Source organism: Nicotiana attenuata, chromosome 5 (assembly GCF_001879085.1).
Source record: "Nicotiana attenuata strain UT chromosome 5, NIATTr2, whole genome shotgun sequence".
Lineage (NCBI taxonomy): Eukaryota > Viridiplantae > Streptophyta > Magnoliopsida > Solanales > Solanaceae > Nicotiana > Nicotiana attenuata.
This window is the reverse complement of record NC_031993.1, coordinates 9,654,566-9,671,276: the sequence shown is the minus strand read 5'-3', so window position 1 is coordinate 9,671,276 and position 16,711 is coordinate 9,654,566. Positions and strand designations below refer to the sequence as shown.

General features: G+C 36.1%; 1 protein-coding gene across 1 annotated transcript; it reads left to right on the top strand.

Annotated features, from left to right (window-relative positions):
- On the top strand, nt 9,294–15,916 carry LOC109225275 (AP2-like ethylene-responsive transcription factor AIL6). The gene is made up of 9 exons (XM_019389884.1): nt 9,294–9,764; nt 10,481–10,946; nt 11,402–11,484; nt 14,100–14,108; nt 14,218–14,306; nt 14,412–14,485; nt 14,577–14,627; nt 14,726–14,802; nt 15,006–15,916. Exons 1-9 carry the CDS (start codon nt 9,620–9,622, stop codon nt 15,446–15,448), a joined length of 1,437 nt encoding a protein of 478 aa, XP_019245429.1. The 5' UTR covers nt 9,294–9,619; the 3' UTR covers nt 15,449–15,916.

Below are 16,711 nucleotides of genomic sequence, written 5' to 3'. Positions count from 1 at the left end.
TGCCTCGATATTGTGGAGCATCATGCCGCGGAGCAGGTACTTCGCCAGTTTGGCCGTCCGCAGCTTGTACCGAGATCGCCCACATGGCAGCCCACACATTACCAGCGGGATGATCGTTCCAGGGTGGATGACGCATATGTGGCATGGCTAGAGGTGCAGGTCGATACTTGGGACCGGCGAGTTGACCTGATTCTGCCCCCTTCACTGAGCCAGACGGATACTTTTCATGATTATATGCCCTGGTACCGCGACGTTACCCGACTTTTCGTCGGGAATCCCATTCATCGAGCTGGCGGTCTTTCCATACGCCGGGCGGCACGAGGCACTGGTATGTTATTTGGTATTCTTACTTATATAATTGTAACCTAGCGTTCTGTAATTTATATTTTACACGTTGTGTAGGCTATTGGCCTACATCTATTCTACTAGTTGGGACTGCAGATGCAGCAGCATGCCGGCGAGGGAGCTGCCATTTTGCACGATTATGGCTGGCAGGTTACAGAGCTGGCTTCCCGGACACTGCAGCGAACCCGAGAGGATGAGCGCTTAGTACACGACCCTACTTATGTGGCGCCAGAGCATTACCATAGAGGTAGGGTTGTCCCACGAAGTAGGGGACAACGAGGCAGGGTTGTCCCACAAAGCAGGGCTGTCCCACGGGGTCGTGGGGGATGGCAAGGAGGTGGTCCCCAGCAAGGGGGCATTGAGGCACCTGTTGAGGATGTTGGAGATGATCTGCCGGGTGACCTCCATGAGCCAGTCGAGCATCACAGCAGCATGCCATCATTCAGCCTTCAGCTGCCGCTCACTCCAGGGACTTCGCAGGTGACCCCGTCAGATCCATTGTTGATCACGGGCACGAGCATTACCTGAGAGGATTGGGATTAGTACTTTCAAGGCCCATCGATCGCTGCTGAGGATCGGCCGACCCGAGATATGGATAGTGGGTGCCGGCTGAGTTTGGCTCATCATCGACGGGTGCTAGGGATCTTTCACAGGCGCAGGTATGTTTGTATTACTATTAATTTTAAATTTGTTTTTATCTCATTGATTCACCATAACTAAATTTATAATTTTCTTATTAAGGCTTCATTTCCGCCCGTCACGGAGCCCACTTTGTGCGATGCTGACCTGGATGTGACGGATGCTTATACTACGCTCAACACATACATGTCATTGTTTAGTCATGATCGCCTAGTATTCTCTGCTCCAACCACTTAAATTTCTCTTCCAGCTTATTTTTTTCTTCTTTTGCCTATTTTAGTTTCTCCTTCAACTCCGCAATTTCTCGTTTTATTTCAATCTCATCACGTTCGTATCTTTTGTTCATATCATGATAATACTGCAAAGATCGGTTTTAGCATTCCTGCTTACAGGGTTCATCAAGCCATACATCAAAATTGCAATAATTTCCATTGTTGCCTCCAAACCTGTTTACACACATCCAGTATCTGCGCCCAACATGACATCCTCCCAACAGTCCGACACCATACAACGTTTTCCTTAATAGCACATTGGTACATAAATGCGTTCAGACATTTGTTAATGAAAAAAAATCCGCTTTATGGAAAGTGTTGCTATTTGTTTTGGTTAAGCGCAGATAATAACTAAAATTCGCTAGTTATTTATAGGCAAGGCAACACACATAACGTGGTATGTACCACGCTATGCTTCGCGTGCTAATGATTTTTTACGGTACAATACAACTTTTCCAGGCGAGCAGCTTTTGCAGAACGACAGCTTTATCAGCTCGACAAGACAATACACATAACGTGATATGTAACCGCGCTATGCTTCGCATGCTAATGATTCATTACGGTACAATATAGCTTTTCCAAGCGAGCAGCTTTTGCAGAACGACAGCTTTATTAGATCGAAGAGACAATACACATAACTTGGTATGTAACCGCGATATGCTTCGCGTGCTAATGATTCTTTACGGTACAATACAACTTTTCCAAAAGACAGCTTTACCAAATGACAGCTTTATCAGGTCGACAAGACAATACACATAACGTGGTATGTAACCGCGCTATGCTTCGCGTGGTAATCATTATTTCGGGTATAAGAAAGCTTCTTAAATAAACCAAGTCATATGTATCTCAAAGACCTTTTGAATAACATTACAACATCCATTAAAAAAATACCACTAACATTTAACAAGTGGTTCAAAAAGAGGCAAAAGGGCGAAGGTAGTTCAACAGATCCCCATGGATGATGTCTTAACACTATCTATTCCTACCTTGAAAAAAAATATGGTAGGTTTCTACACTAACTTGAGTGATGACAAGTGGTATGGTGTTCTTTGTACCTTGGAAAATCAACATATCAATATACACACTGATCTCAAAGTCGCAGGGCACATTATTGAGGGTGAAGCACATTCTACAAAGCCTGAAGGTATGCGAAGGGTACATACGCGATGTTGACGACGAAGTTAAAGACAGTGACAATGAAATAGTGCCAGACGGCAACGATAATGGCGAATGACAATTTTTTTGGTTGTTTAAATGGGTTTATGTTAGATTGTTGTACTGAAGTATTAATGTTAAATATCAAAAAGATATAACAGCAATGGAAATATAATTTTCTTGCATACATTCTGCAAGATAAACAAGTACATACACTTATTACAAACACATTACGAAAACAAAACACTATGTGTATCCTTGATAGTTGGGCACATTAGATGAACTTTCACCAGGAGCTGGATTACCACCGCCACCCAAACCAGCTGAAGGACATTTACGACGGTCGTGTCCTGTTTGCGAGCATATGCCACATTTACGCGCATAAACGGTCTCACCAACATCCATTTGGTTCCGTATATGCGTTCTTTTTTGCACTTGTAGCTTACGCAAATAGTCCTTGTTACACACCATTTTAAATGGTTCCGGCGGCCAATAATGCTCAGCACCCACTGGCTGCAACTGCCCACTATATGTATTTAAGAATGCAGCAACACTGTATTGCTTATCAACATAGTTGGTTGGCCCTAAACCTGTATGTTGAAAGCACTTGATGGCATGTGAGCACGGCATGTGGTAGATGGACCATTTCCCACAAGAACACAACCTGCTAGATTCATTTATGTTGTGTATATTATTCCCCCAGTTTTGATGGATAACGGTGCGAACTTCAAAAATATTTTGCTCGTTGCAATACTGTAAAAATGAATGCCAATGTGCTCGCCTCCTGTATTTCTCAAATCTTTTCATTGGTATTGGCATAAATTCAACACCCCTCTCCATTAATTCCGATGCACCTCTATGCCTTTCAACAAACCTCTCCGCCATCAGTTTGAATGACATCCGCACCATGGCAGTGACAGGAAATCCACGTGCAGACTTCAATAACCTGTTGAAAGACCCCGACACATTTGTAGTCAGGGTTCCCTATTCTCTGCCACCATCCGCATGCAATGTCCACTTGTGAAGCTCATGTCGCATCAACCAATGATAGGCTCTTTCATCTTCCCGTCGGATCAATTCCATGTGCCTCCTGAATTTGCACTCCTGGTGATCAGTTGCAGCCATCCACATTAAATCATGCATGTCCTTGTTGGGATATTTCTTCTGGAAATTGGCCTTCAGGTGCCTCACACAGTAACGGTGGTATGCATACGGTTCCTGCCATTTAGGAAAATGCTCTACAGAACTTAATATACCCCCATGCCGATCAGATATGAGAGAAATTATTTCCTCGCTCCACATTCGCCCATGTAGATAAGTTTAGATCCGGCCAAACTCTTTCAGCCGGAACCTGTTCGGCTAAAACTGCTCCAGAATAATCACTCGATGATTGAGGGTTATCCTTGCTTTGCGCAACCTCATCATTGCGAACGTCTTCAACCTTCACGTACATTTCCAACATTTTTATCAAAATTAATTCCCGGTATTCATCAGGACTCCCCAAAAAATCTCTCAGAGTTTCATCATCCTCGATGTTAATCTCAGCGTTAAAAGCAACCCCTTGCGGAGTGACAGAATACGAATATCTTCCGGTTACTTTAAGGTTCACCGAACGTTTGCTCACACTCATTTTATTACACAACAAGGATACCAGTCTATCGTACTCCATTGTAAGTGGCAACTTAACATGACTTTGTGGAGATAAACTGTAGCTCACTGAGTTATTCGCCACCACAACCTCACCCCCCCCCCCCCCAATATAATAAAACCCTTACGTTTTGCTCTTCAGACATTATGACAAAATGCTTGAGAATTTAACAAGAAGAAAAACTTAACAGGAGTTAGAATATTTCTGAATGGATTTTTGCAAAATCCTTAACGCCTTTAAATAAGGCAATGCCCAATCCGGGGGGGGGGGGGGGGTCGAATATTTCGAGGTAAAACGCCCTTTTAAAACGCGTTTTACATATTTGAATTATTGTTATGTCAGTTAAGCGCACAAGAGTCATTGGTGGGCCCACAAAATATGTATAGCACATTTTATTAAGGCGCTATACCCTCCTGTCTTTTCATATTCAGGTATAGCGCCTTAATAAAAAGCCCTATATGTATAATGCCCTTTTAAAGGGCGCTATACCTTAACGGGGCAAACGACCGTTAAGGTATAACGCCCTTTAAAAGGGCTTTATACATATTTTGGTCACTAAGTTTTTTTTTCCACACATTTCCGTTATTTGAGTCCAAAAGAACCACATTTTGGTTCCGGGCTCCTTACTTTAGCGGGGAGCAGTTGAAAAATGAAACAAAGAAGAAAGTGAATGGAAACTTGTTATTACCATACCAAATTGATTAAACTATTAAGTTACTCTCGGATCCTATATAAATGATTTCGTAGCCTTATTTATTAGGCCCAAAATGAGTCTTTTTTTTTTAAAAGATCAATAATGAATTGCTTATTTTTTCTTCTTCAAAATTACCCTATCTAAGAATTCTTGTTTTTATCGTTGTGATTTGCAGGGCTATACATAATATGATAAATATTGAATTATCGTACCGAAATAAATAAAAAAATTAATATTTGGAATCAATATTGTTAAAATAAATTGGTATTAGGTAGGATATTTGGTATTTAAAAAAATACCAAAATACCGATATTGTACCGAAATATGTACTAAGTTATACAATACACATATTATTGATCATAGCATACTAAGTTACACAATACTTTTCTTTGGCATTCATGTGGATTGTTGTGTTCTCTAAGTTCACAAATATAATTAACTCTAATTAAGTAACAAGATATTTTTAATGATCAATTTTATCCCTTTATCTACATTTTCTCTCTCTATGAGTTGCTACTTGATGGTTTTGGACAAAGATTTTATCAACAGCCATGTGAGTTTAAGTGTTCTCTAAGCTCACAAATATAATTAACTCTAAGTAAGTAACAAGATATTTTTAATGATCAATTTTATCCCTTTATCTATATTTTCTCTCTCTCTCTATGAGTTGTTACTTGATGGTTTTGGACAAAGATTTTATCAACAGCCATGTGAGCTTAAGACTATTTTTTTTTTTGTATTTGTGAGTAATTCAATTAAGAATATAACAATATATGGCTCTATGCACTAGTTAATATTCAACACGAAAAAACATAAGTTATCAAACCGAAACTGAAAGGAGAAAAGCTGAACCATATCGAATTTAATTAGTTATGGTATTGGTATATAATTTTAAGAAATCAAAAACCGAAATAACGAAATAAAATATCTAAATACCATACCGTACCGACCGACGAATGTTAGAAAAATAGCAGAATATGGGACGAAATAATTATGTCCTTAAGACCACCAAAGGATGTGGTGCAGTGGATGGGACTGCTCTTCCCTTAACCAGAGGTCTCGAGTCCTTGGTAGGGAGCACTTCCCCCCGAAAGGGGCCCTATGCGGCGCGAACCCGGATATAGTCGGGCTCCAATGCGAGTATCGGACACCGGGTGGGAACAAAAAAAAAGTTATGTCCTTAAGGAATTCAAGCCTCCCAATTTCGTTGCTGCATGGATTATGGCAGAATTCCTCCAGGATTTTACAAAGCCTCAGAAATTCGAGTATTAGCAATTAACTCGAATTTTCACTAGAACAAACTTTGTGAATTGTAGATAGCAGGAAGAGAAGAAGATGAAAAACTGTTGTTTTTCTGATGATTTTCATTTTGGAAAGGTATGAGGTATTTATAAAACCTTTTAGGTGTCTGTTAGAATTAACAGACTCAACCTTTGCCAACAAGCACCTTTTTAAAATCAATAGTCACCTTTTTGAATTTAAAATAAAACTGTTAAAAATGTTTTCTCTAAAATTTAATTAAAAATATTTTTAATTGATTAATAAAATAATAGGTGACTAATATTAATTTCGGGCTACTTAATTGGCCCAAGTGCCTAATCTTGACTATTAATAATATAGTCAAATTCCAATTTTCCTCCAAAACATCCTTAAAAACATTCAAACTATATAAGACAAAGAAGTGCTTTTAAACACCTCTTCCTTTCTTTCTTTTTCCAATGAGGGACAAAATAACCTCTTTTCAAAATACTCCCATCAACCACTAACTAATCTAACAACGAACATCCCTAGTGAATTGCATGCTTGCTTGGAGCCGAGGGTCTATCGCAAATAATCTTTCTACCAACATAAAGGAGGGATAAGGCTGCGTACACACTACCCTCACCAAACCTTACTTGTGAGATTATACTGGGTTTGTATTGTTGTTGATGTACCCTTGTCTAATAAATAATTGAACAAATTAATAAAAATTCTTCAACATTTTTTTTTTAGATTTTCCTATGCATAGACTAAAGAGGAGAGATAAATGTTCTTTTAGTTAAATAATCTTCTTAATTAATATTATCAAGTAGATTTTTGTAATGAATATGTCATCTTAAAGTTTTTTCACATGATCATTGTACTAAATATAGCATTAATGAATTTTCAGGCACATAGCAGGAGTTTGGACTTAGGAGAGAGCACGACAATCGGCATGGAAGACAAGTGTGAGAAGAAGGATGACATATTTCGTATTGAATCTGAAAACATTAAAAATGAGATGAGTTCGAACTCCAAACACTACTTCAACTAGTATAGAGGCGGATTCAAAATTTAAATATTATGGGTCCAAATTCAAAATTCTAATACATTTCATCTAATTTAATAGGTTCAAAGTTTATTATTTGTAAATATCTAATAATTTTTTGGACAAAAATACAGATAGGAGCGAAAGGAGTTCAGTTAAACATATAGCTTCTACGTTGGATACACTCTGAACTAGTTAGGTTCCAATATTTCTAGTTGAGCTCCACAACTTACTTTAACCCTCAAACTTTTTAAATTCACTTCAGATTTCCTAAAAATAAAAAGTGGCGGAAAAACAGATTCCAGCGAGCCGGGCCAGGACGGGACCGGTCGAGGCCGCGATATTAACGGGCCGAACGGCTTGGTCTAACGGTCTGATCTAACAGGCTAATCTAACCGGATAAAACTCACGTCTCGCCCCAATCCCAGTTTCTCCTACCCCTATCCCATTCCCCTACCGCCAATGTAGGACCGCGCCTGACTGGGTTCGGGACCGGATCGGGTCGGGTCGAGACTCGACCGTAACAGTCCGATCCACTTGCTAGCCTTACTAAAAATAGAACAATGACGAATAGCTATAAGCTTTTTGTGCACTTGTAGGGCTAAACTATCTGAAAGCATAGTTAATGAGTCAACGAAATAGCTAAACAAGATTCTATAATAGGATACGATAACAAGTACGTTTCAATCCAAAGCAAATTAAGTTTAGTTACATGAGTTTTCACTCTTTATGTTGCTCCATTTAAATATGTCCCCTTCTAATATAGAGTAAATAAATTATGAATTTCTCTAATACTATAAACTCTTTCCTTTTTTACTAACATGTTGAAATTATAATAGGAGTAAAAATTAATGAACTGATGTTAAACCGTATTTGGAAAAAAATAAATAAATAAAAAACGTATTGGACAATTAGCTACTTGGTTTGTGTTGTCAAATAGTACATTAGTACTTGGTTTTCCAAATGGGGCATGAATTTTTATATTTGAACATAAAAGGAAAATTGCAATCTTAAAAATAGAATAATACTACCGCTTTTTCACTCACGTTACAATAACCTTTCTAAAATAAATATGTAATGAAAAATTAAATAAACTTTGCCAGCCTTTTTAACCCTGGAATTTTACTTCCCGATGAAATATATATTATCCACCAGCCCGGTTTTTTCGCGACTTTGTTTCAGACATATTTTCTTCTGCGCAGTGTCAAAAGTAGTCACAGCTTCCCTTCCCCCTATTTTACTATTCCTGTCATTATATTATGTTAGTTTACGTTTTTGCTTATTGACAATGTAAATAATTATCACATTATCATAAGTAAATTAATTTACAATAATATGTAATTTTGTTCTAGATTTCCGAGGACATGACTCTTGATAGGAAGGTGTGGAGGTCGAGCATTAGCGTTGTAGCTTAAAGGGTAGTCGAGCGGTTTTCTTCTTTGCTCCGGTTTTCCTCTTTGTACCGATGAGTATGATAGTGTTTTGTCTAGCACTGCTAGCGATTTATGTTGTCTTTCACACTTTTGCATAATATTTGTGTTATTGTTTTTCCATTTATTTGTTGTCTCTCGCGTTGCTGATATTATTTTTCGAGTTTTGTTGTCACAGATCTATTATCTCTGGGCGAAGGTCTCCCGGAAACAGCCTGGGTAAAGTCTATGTACAGTCTACGCTCCTCAAACCCCATTTTCCGTTCATGATATGCCATGTCAATTTTATCTGTTATTGTGAAATAACTTAATCTGATAGATGTAAAAGATCTATATGCTATGAATACACAAAATCTAGACGATACTCGTAAAATTGTACACTACCCTATTGTATAAATTACAGTAAACTTTTTGGGGTCATTTGGTATAATTTTGAGATAAATTTAGTACTGTCTTATTTATTATTTGGTTACTAATTTTGAGATAAGTTATTTTAGGACTAAAAATAGTATCGAAATAACTTATACCTGTCAGAGTAAGAAATAGCAACCCCAAAATAAATTATCCCAGGATACAATAGTAAAATTAAAAATTTCAGAATTAATATAACATACTAAACAGTCAATAAGAAATAATATCAAGATAACTAAAATCCGCATAATTAATCAACTATAACTAATCCCATTATAATTTATCTCAAACCAAACGACCCCTTAAACTATAGTCCCATAAAATTATTAACAGCTCCTTTTAATTTTTTATTTTTCCCAAATCAGTCTTCATGAAACCGCTATTCCCTCCTATTATATACCTCCACCTGCTCTAATCTCCTCTCTTCTCTTTCTACCTTTAATTTTCTCCATTTTTCTCAAACCTCTTAAACTTTTGTCCTTAACTAAATATTGCTAGTAGTTCACATCTACTGCAGCTTTAATTTATTTGCTTTGTTTCTCTTTATTTTGCATGCTTTTTAATCACTTCTTTTGAATCTTTTTCACAACCCCTTTTGTCCCTTCTAGTCAAAGAAGAAGTAGAATGTGTCCACACAACACATATATAAATCCAAAATAATTTGATATTTCTTGAAACTTTTTCTAAGTGGATTTTTCTTCTTTTTATTGGGGTTTTTGTGAACTTAAAAAGCTTCAAATGGCTCCAGATAATAATAACTGGTTATCTTTTTCTTTGTCTTCAATGGAAATGCTCAACTCTTCTTCTTCTCAGTCTTCTAATATGCTTCAATCTGCCGACTCAAATCATTACTATTTTGCTGATAATAACTTCTTTCCCCACGGTAAGCATGCAATGTTTTTCCTTTTTTCTTTATAAATTTGGTCTGCTGCCTGACCCGGAGGTTAGGGTTCGAGCCGTGAGAATAGCTTCTTACCGAAATACAGAGTAAGACTGCATGCGTATAATAGACCCTGTGGTCCGGCCGGTCCGTACCTTCTCCGGTCTCCACGTATAGCAAAATCTTAGTGCATTGAGTTGCCCTTTAAATTTGGTATTTAAAATTTATTGTCATTTTTTCACTATTCGAATTAAGACCTCTGATTAAGTATGAAAGATCCTACGGATATTTCCTCACTCCCTAGCTAGTGGTGCATATAATCTGTTCTTTCATTTTTTCAGAGTTGTCAAACTTTATTGAAGATAAGGAAAAGACAAGAAAAAATATTTATGTTCAAATCATAAATAGAAGTTTGAATGAAGTACTTCTCCGGAATTTCTGTTTGGATGCTGAGGAATTAAAAGTAGGAAAAAGACAAGAAAAATGCAACCGTGTGGTCTTATTTCGGTTACTACTATTTTTGTCAAAGATATTTCATCACTCTATTAACAGAATAATTTCCCAAATAAAAAAAAACACCATTTTGCTTAGCTATGATATTGTTTTTATTTTCAATAAAAAAATATATATAGATCAACAACTTCTTGAATTTAACATTTTTCACTATAAAAACAGCTAAGAATAATTTTTTAGCTCATTGTGTTTACCATTTTTTGTAGGGTGGACGAACTCGAAATCTCAAGTAATGTATTCAGAAGGTGAAAAACAAACTATAAATGATGACTCATTGATTTTTTATTCACAAATACACAACCAGCAACCGCCGCCGAAGCTTGAGGATTTTCTCGGCGGCGAAACGACGGAAACTCAAGATTCGTCGTTGACTCACATGTATGACCACGGTGGCTCAGCCGCCGGCGCCGGTTACTTCAACGGTGGTTTTCAAACATTTTCGGCTAACTCGGGTTCAGAAGTTGATGACTCACAGGTTATGGGTACTGAGTTTACTACTGAATCAAGTAACGAGTTGGGTTATTCACAGTGTCCTACTGGTGCTTTGTCTTTGGCTGTTAATACTACTACAACAACCTCGGAAAAAGCTATTGTTGCCGTTGATTCTGAGAGTTGTAAGAAAATTACTGATACTTTTGGTCAAAGAACTTCAATTTACAGAGGTGTAACAAGGTAAATTTTCCATTACTTTAGTAACTTTTATCCATCAACTATCATTAGAAAGATTTGGAAATTTATTTAATACATTTAAATAATATTGACCGCAGGAGAGCCTTTAAGCGCTATTAAAATTATGGGCTTCTTGCATTTTTAGCCCGCGCAGAGAACTATTTTTAGATTAAGGAATATAAATAATTCTTTGCGCGGACTAAAAATGCAAGAAGCCCATAATTTTAATAGCGCTTAAAGACTCTCCTGCGGTCAATATTATTTAAATGTATTAAATAATTATTTTCGTGTGACCTATATATTATAGGTTCAAGCACACCTTTAATGGTGCTACTTTTTTCCGGACTTTAAGTAAATGCGAAATACTTTGTGCACCAGACTGTATTTTTTAAATAATATTGACCGGTAAGAATTAAGAATTAAGCAGATAAATTAAAAGTTGATTTGTTTTTAAGCAGACATAGATGGACAGGAAGGTACGAAGCGCATCTATGGGATAATAGCTGTAGAAGAGAGGGCCAAGCTAGAAAAGGGCGTCAAGGTAAAGTTCTTTCGACGTGTAAAAAATTTGCCCCTTTTACCGTACAAAATTTACCTTGTTACACATCTAAATTTTGCAATGAAATGGGCGACCTTATCAATCAATAAAGTGGCTAAAATCATGAGATATTAGCTAAATGATTTTTCTATTTCTATTTAAGTCTTGGTAGACATATGTAGATTACTTGGACCGGTAAACATAACATGTATGATCAAACTTTTTTATAATAGTATCGCTATATAATAATCATGCACTATAAAAGTTAAGTTTCTTTCAATTTTCATGTTATGTTATATGTTTTCTATAATAGCACTGTAACAATCAAAAAATTCTGAAACAAATGAGGCTGTTATAGAGAAGTTTAGCTGTATTCTCTTCATCATTTTATAACGAATGTGTTATTATTTGAGGAGTCAAAATAATCTTTTGTAACGATATTTTTCAAATTCCTTTTTAAGTAGTTAGAATAATTAATAATGTTGCCTTAAATACTTTTCATATTGTTCAATAATTTTTGAATTTAGATTTAAAGAAAAACATAAATTGGGAAAAATGGACAATACAATAAAAAATTTTGTTTGACCCGGCTACCACCTTTACTTTGTACAAGCATCTTTATTTTTATTTTCTTAAAATTAAATAATTATAGAAGTAGTACAATTGTGAATAGAACAGTAGCATGCATTAAAAATCAAGCTTTTATGATGATTGATTTGAGTGATGGCATACAATTACTTGGTACTTGTTTTTTGTATTTTTCTTTCTTACTTCTGCAATTTGTCTGCTCCTAATCTACTATGTGCTAGTGTACACTATACCTCTTTAACCTTTTTTTCCATCATTTTTTCAACTGATTTGATCAGATGGGCCGCTATTCTGTTCAATTTTCCAGAGTATGGCTTTATTGTAGTCTGCAATTTTTTTCTGGTATTCAGACTTTTATGTTCAATTTAATGCCAACCATGTCTGAAAATACTCATCTTATCAATCTGAAAACAAAAGTTCTAGTTTTTGTCCAGGAGTTTTTCATTTTCTTTACCTTATTTTTTATCTGGTAGCTAAATTATCACACCTCTTCCTCAGAGAGTACACATTAATTCTCAGCTAGTCTGAACTGTAGCTGGCTTCTAATACACTGAGTTTTTCCTCCTATTGCTTTTAACTTTTGCTTTTTTTCCTTTGTGTTTTTTTTTTTTTTCTTTTTTTCTCTTTCCTTTGATGGGTCAAAGACTCTCTTTAGTTTGACCAATTTGGTTCCTATATGCAAAGGGGGACCCAAGAGCTGAAAGTCATGGTTGCATTTTTGAATTCACCTAAAATCTGTTTTGTATATGTAGTGTCTACTACTAAATATATTACTATTTTCTAAATACATTTACATGTATATATGAATTTTTTACCGAACTTTATGGATGCCGTTGACCCCTCCCTCTATAGCATAGGTCTGCCTCTCCCTATATGAAAATTTATGTTTAGTTTTTTATATAATGACAATGTGAGATTTTTCTAATTTCAAGTAATGTTGAGTGAAATTACTAATCTGCACAATAAGGCAGGTATCTTGTTACACCAGATTAACATATATTGATAATATTAAATTTGTTATGATTTTAGTGTATATATGTTAAATTCGAGAATTTCAGTAAAGTGCCCACCATTGTTTATGGATTACAAACCTGTAGGCTGTGTATAGGTAATATTTGATGCTGATCATGTAGTCAAGGTGGACCTACAAATAGTGTATTTGACAGCTCTAATAGTGTTTCATCTACATCTTGGCACTTAGTACTTATGTTGTTCGGATTCTCAAAATGTCGCGGGTGTGTGTTGGATACTTTAAAAGTTACTCCCTCCGGTTCACAATAAGTGTCCAATTTGCTTTTAGCACGCCCGTTAAGAAAATACTAAATTCTATACAAAAATACCTACTATGACTAAACTACCCCTAATTAAACATTTAATATGAAGAGTAAACTTTTTAGGGATATGTACATAGGGGTTATTTTGTAAAAACAAATTGAATTCTTTCTTGATTACATAACTGGACACTTATTTTGAACCAAAATGAAAAAGCAAATTGGACACTTATTGTGAACCGGAGGGAGTATGTATTTTTGGAAGATTTAATAGCATTTTGGAGAGTCGCGCAACATAGGTTGGTACCTTTATTTTAACCCTACTTGGTACTTCACTGGCTTAGAACTTGCAAACAGACCTGCCTTTTATAATTTCACATTGTCAACATGGTATTTAGAAAATTAACTAGTTAATTAATATTATAGGCAGTAATGCGTCTTAATTTTTTTTTCGTCGTTATTGCGTCTTAATAACTCAATATTTTTAGTCCAAAATTGCCCAGACGTAGGAACAACTTGTTTACCTTTTTCTTGACATGTCACTATCTTGCTCATCCACATAGAGAAATTCAAATGTTTAAAGCTTGTATACGCATGCATCTTGCTCTTCTTTTTTGTTTTTCTGTATTTTACACTTTCTTATGCGAAATTCTTGACTATGTTGCCAGCTGATTTATGATTATTATCTCACTTTCTTTTTTCTTTGACTGGCATGGTTGATTTCTTGCCTATACCCAAAATTCTGGATTTCATCTACAGTTTACTTGGGTAAGTTGTCTCAATTTTTACTTAATTTTTTCCAGTCTTTCAAACACAAATTTTCAAAGTTAACCCCAAGAAATAAATCATTAACATTTGGAATCTATACAATGAATAGGTGGATATGACAAGGAGGACAAGGCAGCAAGAGCTTATGATTTAGCAGCTCTAAAGTATTGGGGTCCAACAGCTACTACCAATTTCCCAGTAATATACTATACACCTTTTTCAATTTTCCTAAATGTTCAATGCATTCATAACTATATAACCATGGAAAAAATTCGAATTTCAACTGACTGATATATTTTCCAGGTTTCGAACTATAACAAAGAATTGGTGGACATGAAGAACATGACCAAACAAGAATTCATTGCCTCCCTGAGAAGGTATACAAATTTTACCTATTACCCCATTATCGTCGTGTTGCTGCTTTATGGTATTGATTATTCTCATATAAATTTCTTCCTTGGATATCAGGAAAAGTAGTGGTTTCTCGAGGGGAGCTTCTATTTATCGGGGTGTGACAAGGTTTGAATCGTCTTGTAATATAATATCTAATCGCGTCCTAGATAGAGTGAGATCAATATTCTTCAAGTTTCATGAGCTGTGTTGACTAACTTTTGCAGGCATCATCAGCAAGGTCGTTGGCAAGCAAGAATTGGCCGCGTTGCTGGGAACAAGGATCTGTATTTAGGAACATTTGGTAAATATAATATCCTTGACTGTAGGGTTACTTGTTTTTCTATCGGAAACAGCCTCTCTACCTTCACAAGGTAGGTGTAAGGTCTGCGTACACATTACCCTCCCCAGACTCCACCTATACTGGGTTTGTTGTTGTTGTTGTTGCTGCAGGGTTACTTGTTTTATTTAAATGATATTTTAATTAACTTGTCTGAATTATTGCAGCTACTGAGGAGGAAGCAGCGGAAGCATATGACATAGCAGCAATAAAATTCAGGGGAGTGAATGCAGTGACAAATTTCGAAATGAACCGATATGATGTCGAGGCCATTATGAAAAGCGCACTCCCTATAGGCGGAGCAGCGAAGCGGTTGAAGATCTCCCTCGAATCAGAGCAGAAACCATCATTGAACAATAACTACCAGCATCAGACTCAATGCAGCAGTAGCATCAATTTCGGGCCAATTAACCCTGTTTCCGCCATCCCTTGTGGAGTACCATACGATGCGAACCAACCCTTTTACCATCACAGCTTCTTCCCCCACCTCCAGTACTCCAACAACGACGGTCCTTCTGATACTTCTGGTACGATGACTAATATGATAGCTGCAATGCCATTACTGCAATCACCGGCCGAGATCTTCATCTGGCCTCATCAGTCCTATTGATCTTGGAAGGCAAGATAAGCTCGGGTAGTAACAACAACAACAATAGACCCAGTGGATTCCCACAAGTGAGGTCTGAGGATAAGTTCGGGTAGCGCAAATTCCTTTAGGCTAATTAAAAATTAACCTCTTTGCCGTCATGTATTCGTTCTAAACTGACCCTATTTCTAACTTGCTAAACTGTTAGCATTGGCTGAAAAAATTCATGAAAAGTTGAAGATGAATAGCTTTTGTTTTTTTACTTAATAGGTAGAAGGTGAAAATATTGTAAAGTATCTTTTCTTCAACAGCTGCAGTAGTAGATGCATGTTGACAGGTACTTAATTAGGGTTTGGGGTACGTAGTGCACTCTTGTGGGAAAATTTTGTTTTTGTTGCTTCCTCATCTTCCCGAGTTGCTCTTAGTACAACATATTATTTTGTTGAATTCTGTGCTGATCAAATTGACAAAAAAAAAAAATATGAAATATAACAGTATCTATATTTTGGAATTGGCCATGTTATTTTTGTTTGTCGCGACAAAATGTTACATTGACTTTTTTCTGCTTGCTTAGGCGAGAGGTACTAAGATGGGTGACCCTTGTTTTTATTAATCAAGAACAAAATGATACATATCTTCTGCTAATTCGTTTATGATTTTTGGCTACAGAATCCTCTCGTCATTAGTTTATTTGTAACAAGTTGTAGTATGAAGTTGTTCTAAATACTGGAAAATGTTGGTCTTTATAAATAAATTTGAGCTTTTGAAATCCAAATCATAATTAACCAATGAGCTTTTGAAATCCAAATCATAATTAACCAAAATCTCGATTTCATTTGGAACCAAAATTCGAAACTAGTCAATTGTTTCCGAATATAATGCAAAAAGGTTTCGGATTTTATGCTTTCATATTTTTTTTTCTTTTTGTTATTTGTGGTGTATTTTCCTCCTTTTATCCCTCAGCTTCAAAAGAAAAAAAAAATAACATATTACTATTTGAGTAGTCAAAACAAGTTTTTCTTGATCATTTTTTTGCAAATAGTTTTTAAACTATTGTGACTTATAGTATTGTTTATGAAGTTTCTAGGGGCATTTCGCGGCAGCACCACTTTTCAAGTCCTTTTAAAAGATTTGAACCCCAAGTTTTAATTCTTTAAAATGTAGATCCCCTTCATGATTAGTGCTAATTAAGCTAGTTTCCATTATAAAATATTCGGAACCAACCCTAAAGTTATAAAAAATACGATTTGGTCCAACGAATAATTACTGAAAATTTTTCAAAAATGA

Excerpts from the sequence above, each read along its gene's own strand:
- LOC109225275 (XM_019389884.1), top strand. The coding sequence starts at position 9,620 with ATGGCTCCAGATAATAATAACTGGTTATCTTTTTCTTTGTCTTCAATG. Across the intron at positions 14,486-14,576 it reads TTCATTGCCTCCCTGAGAAG|GAAAAGTAGTGGTTTCTCGA; the intron begins GTATACAAATTT and ends CTTGGATATCAG. Across the intron at positions 14,628-14,725 it reads ATTTATCGGGGTGTGACAAG|GCATCATCAGCAAGGTCGTT; the intron begins GTTTGAATCGTC and ends TAACTTTTGCAG.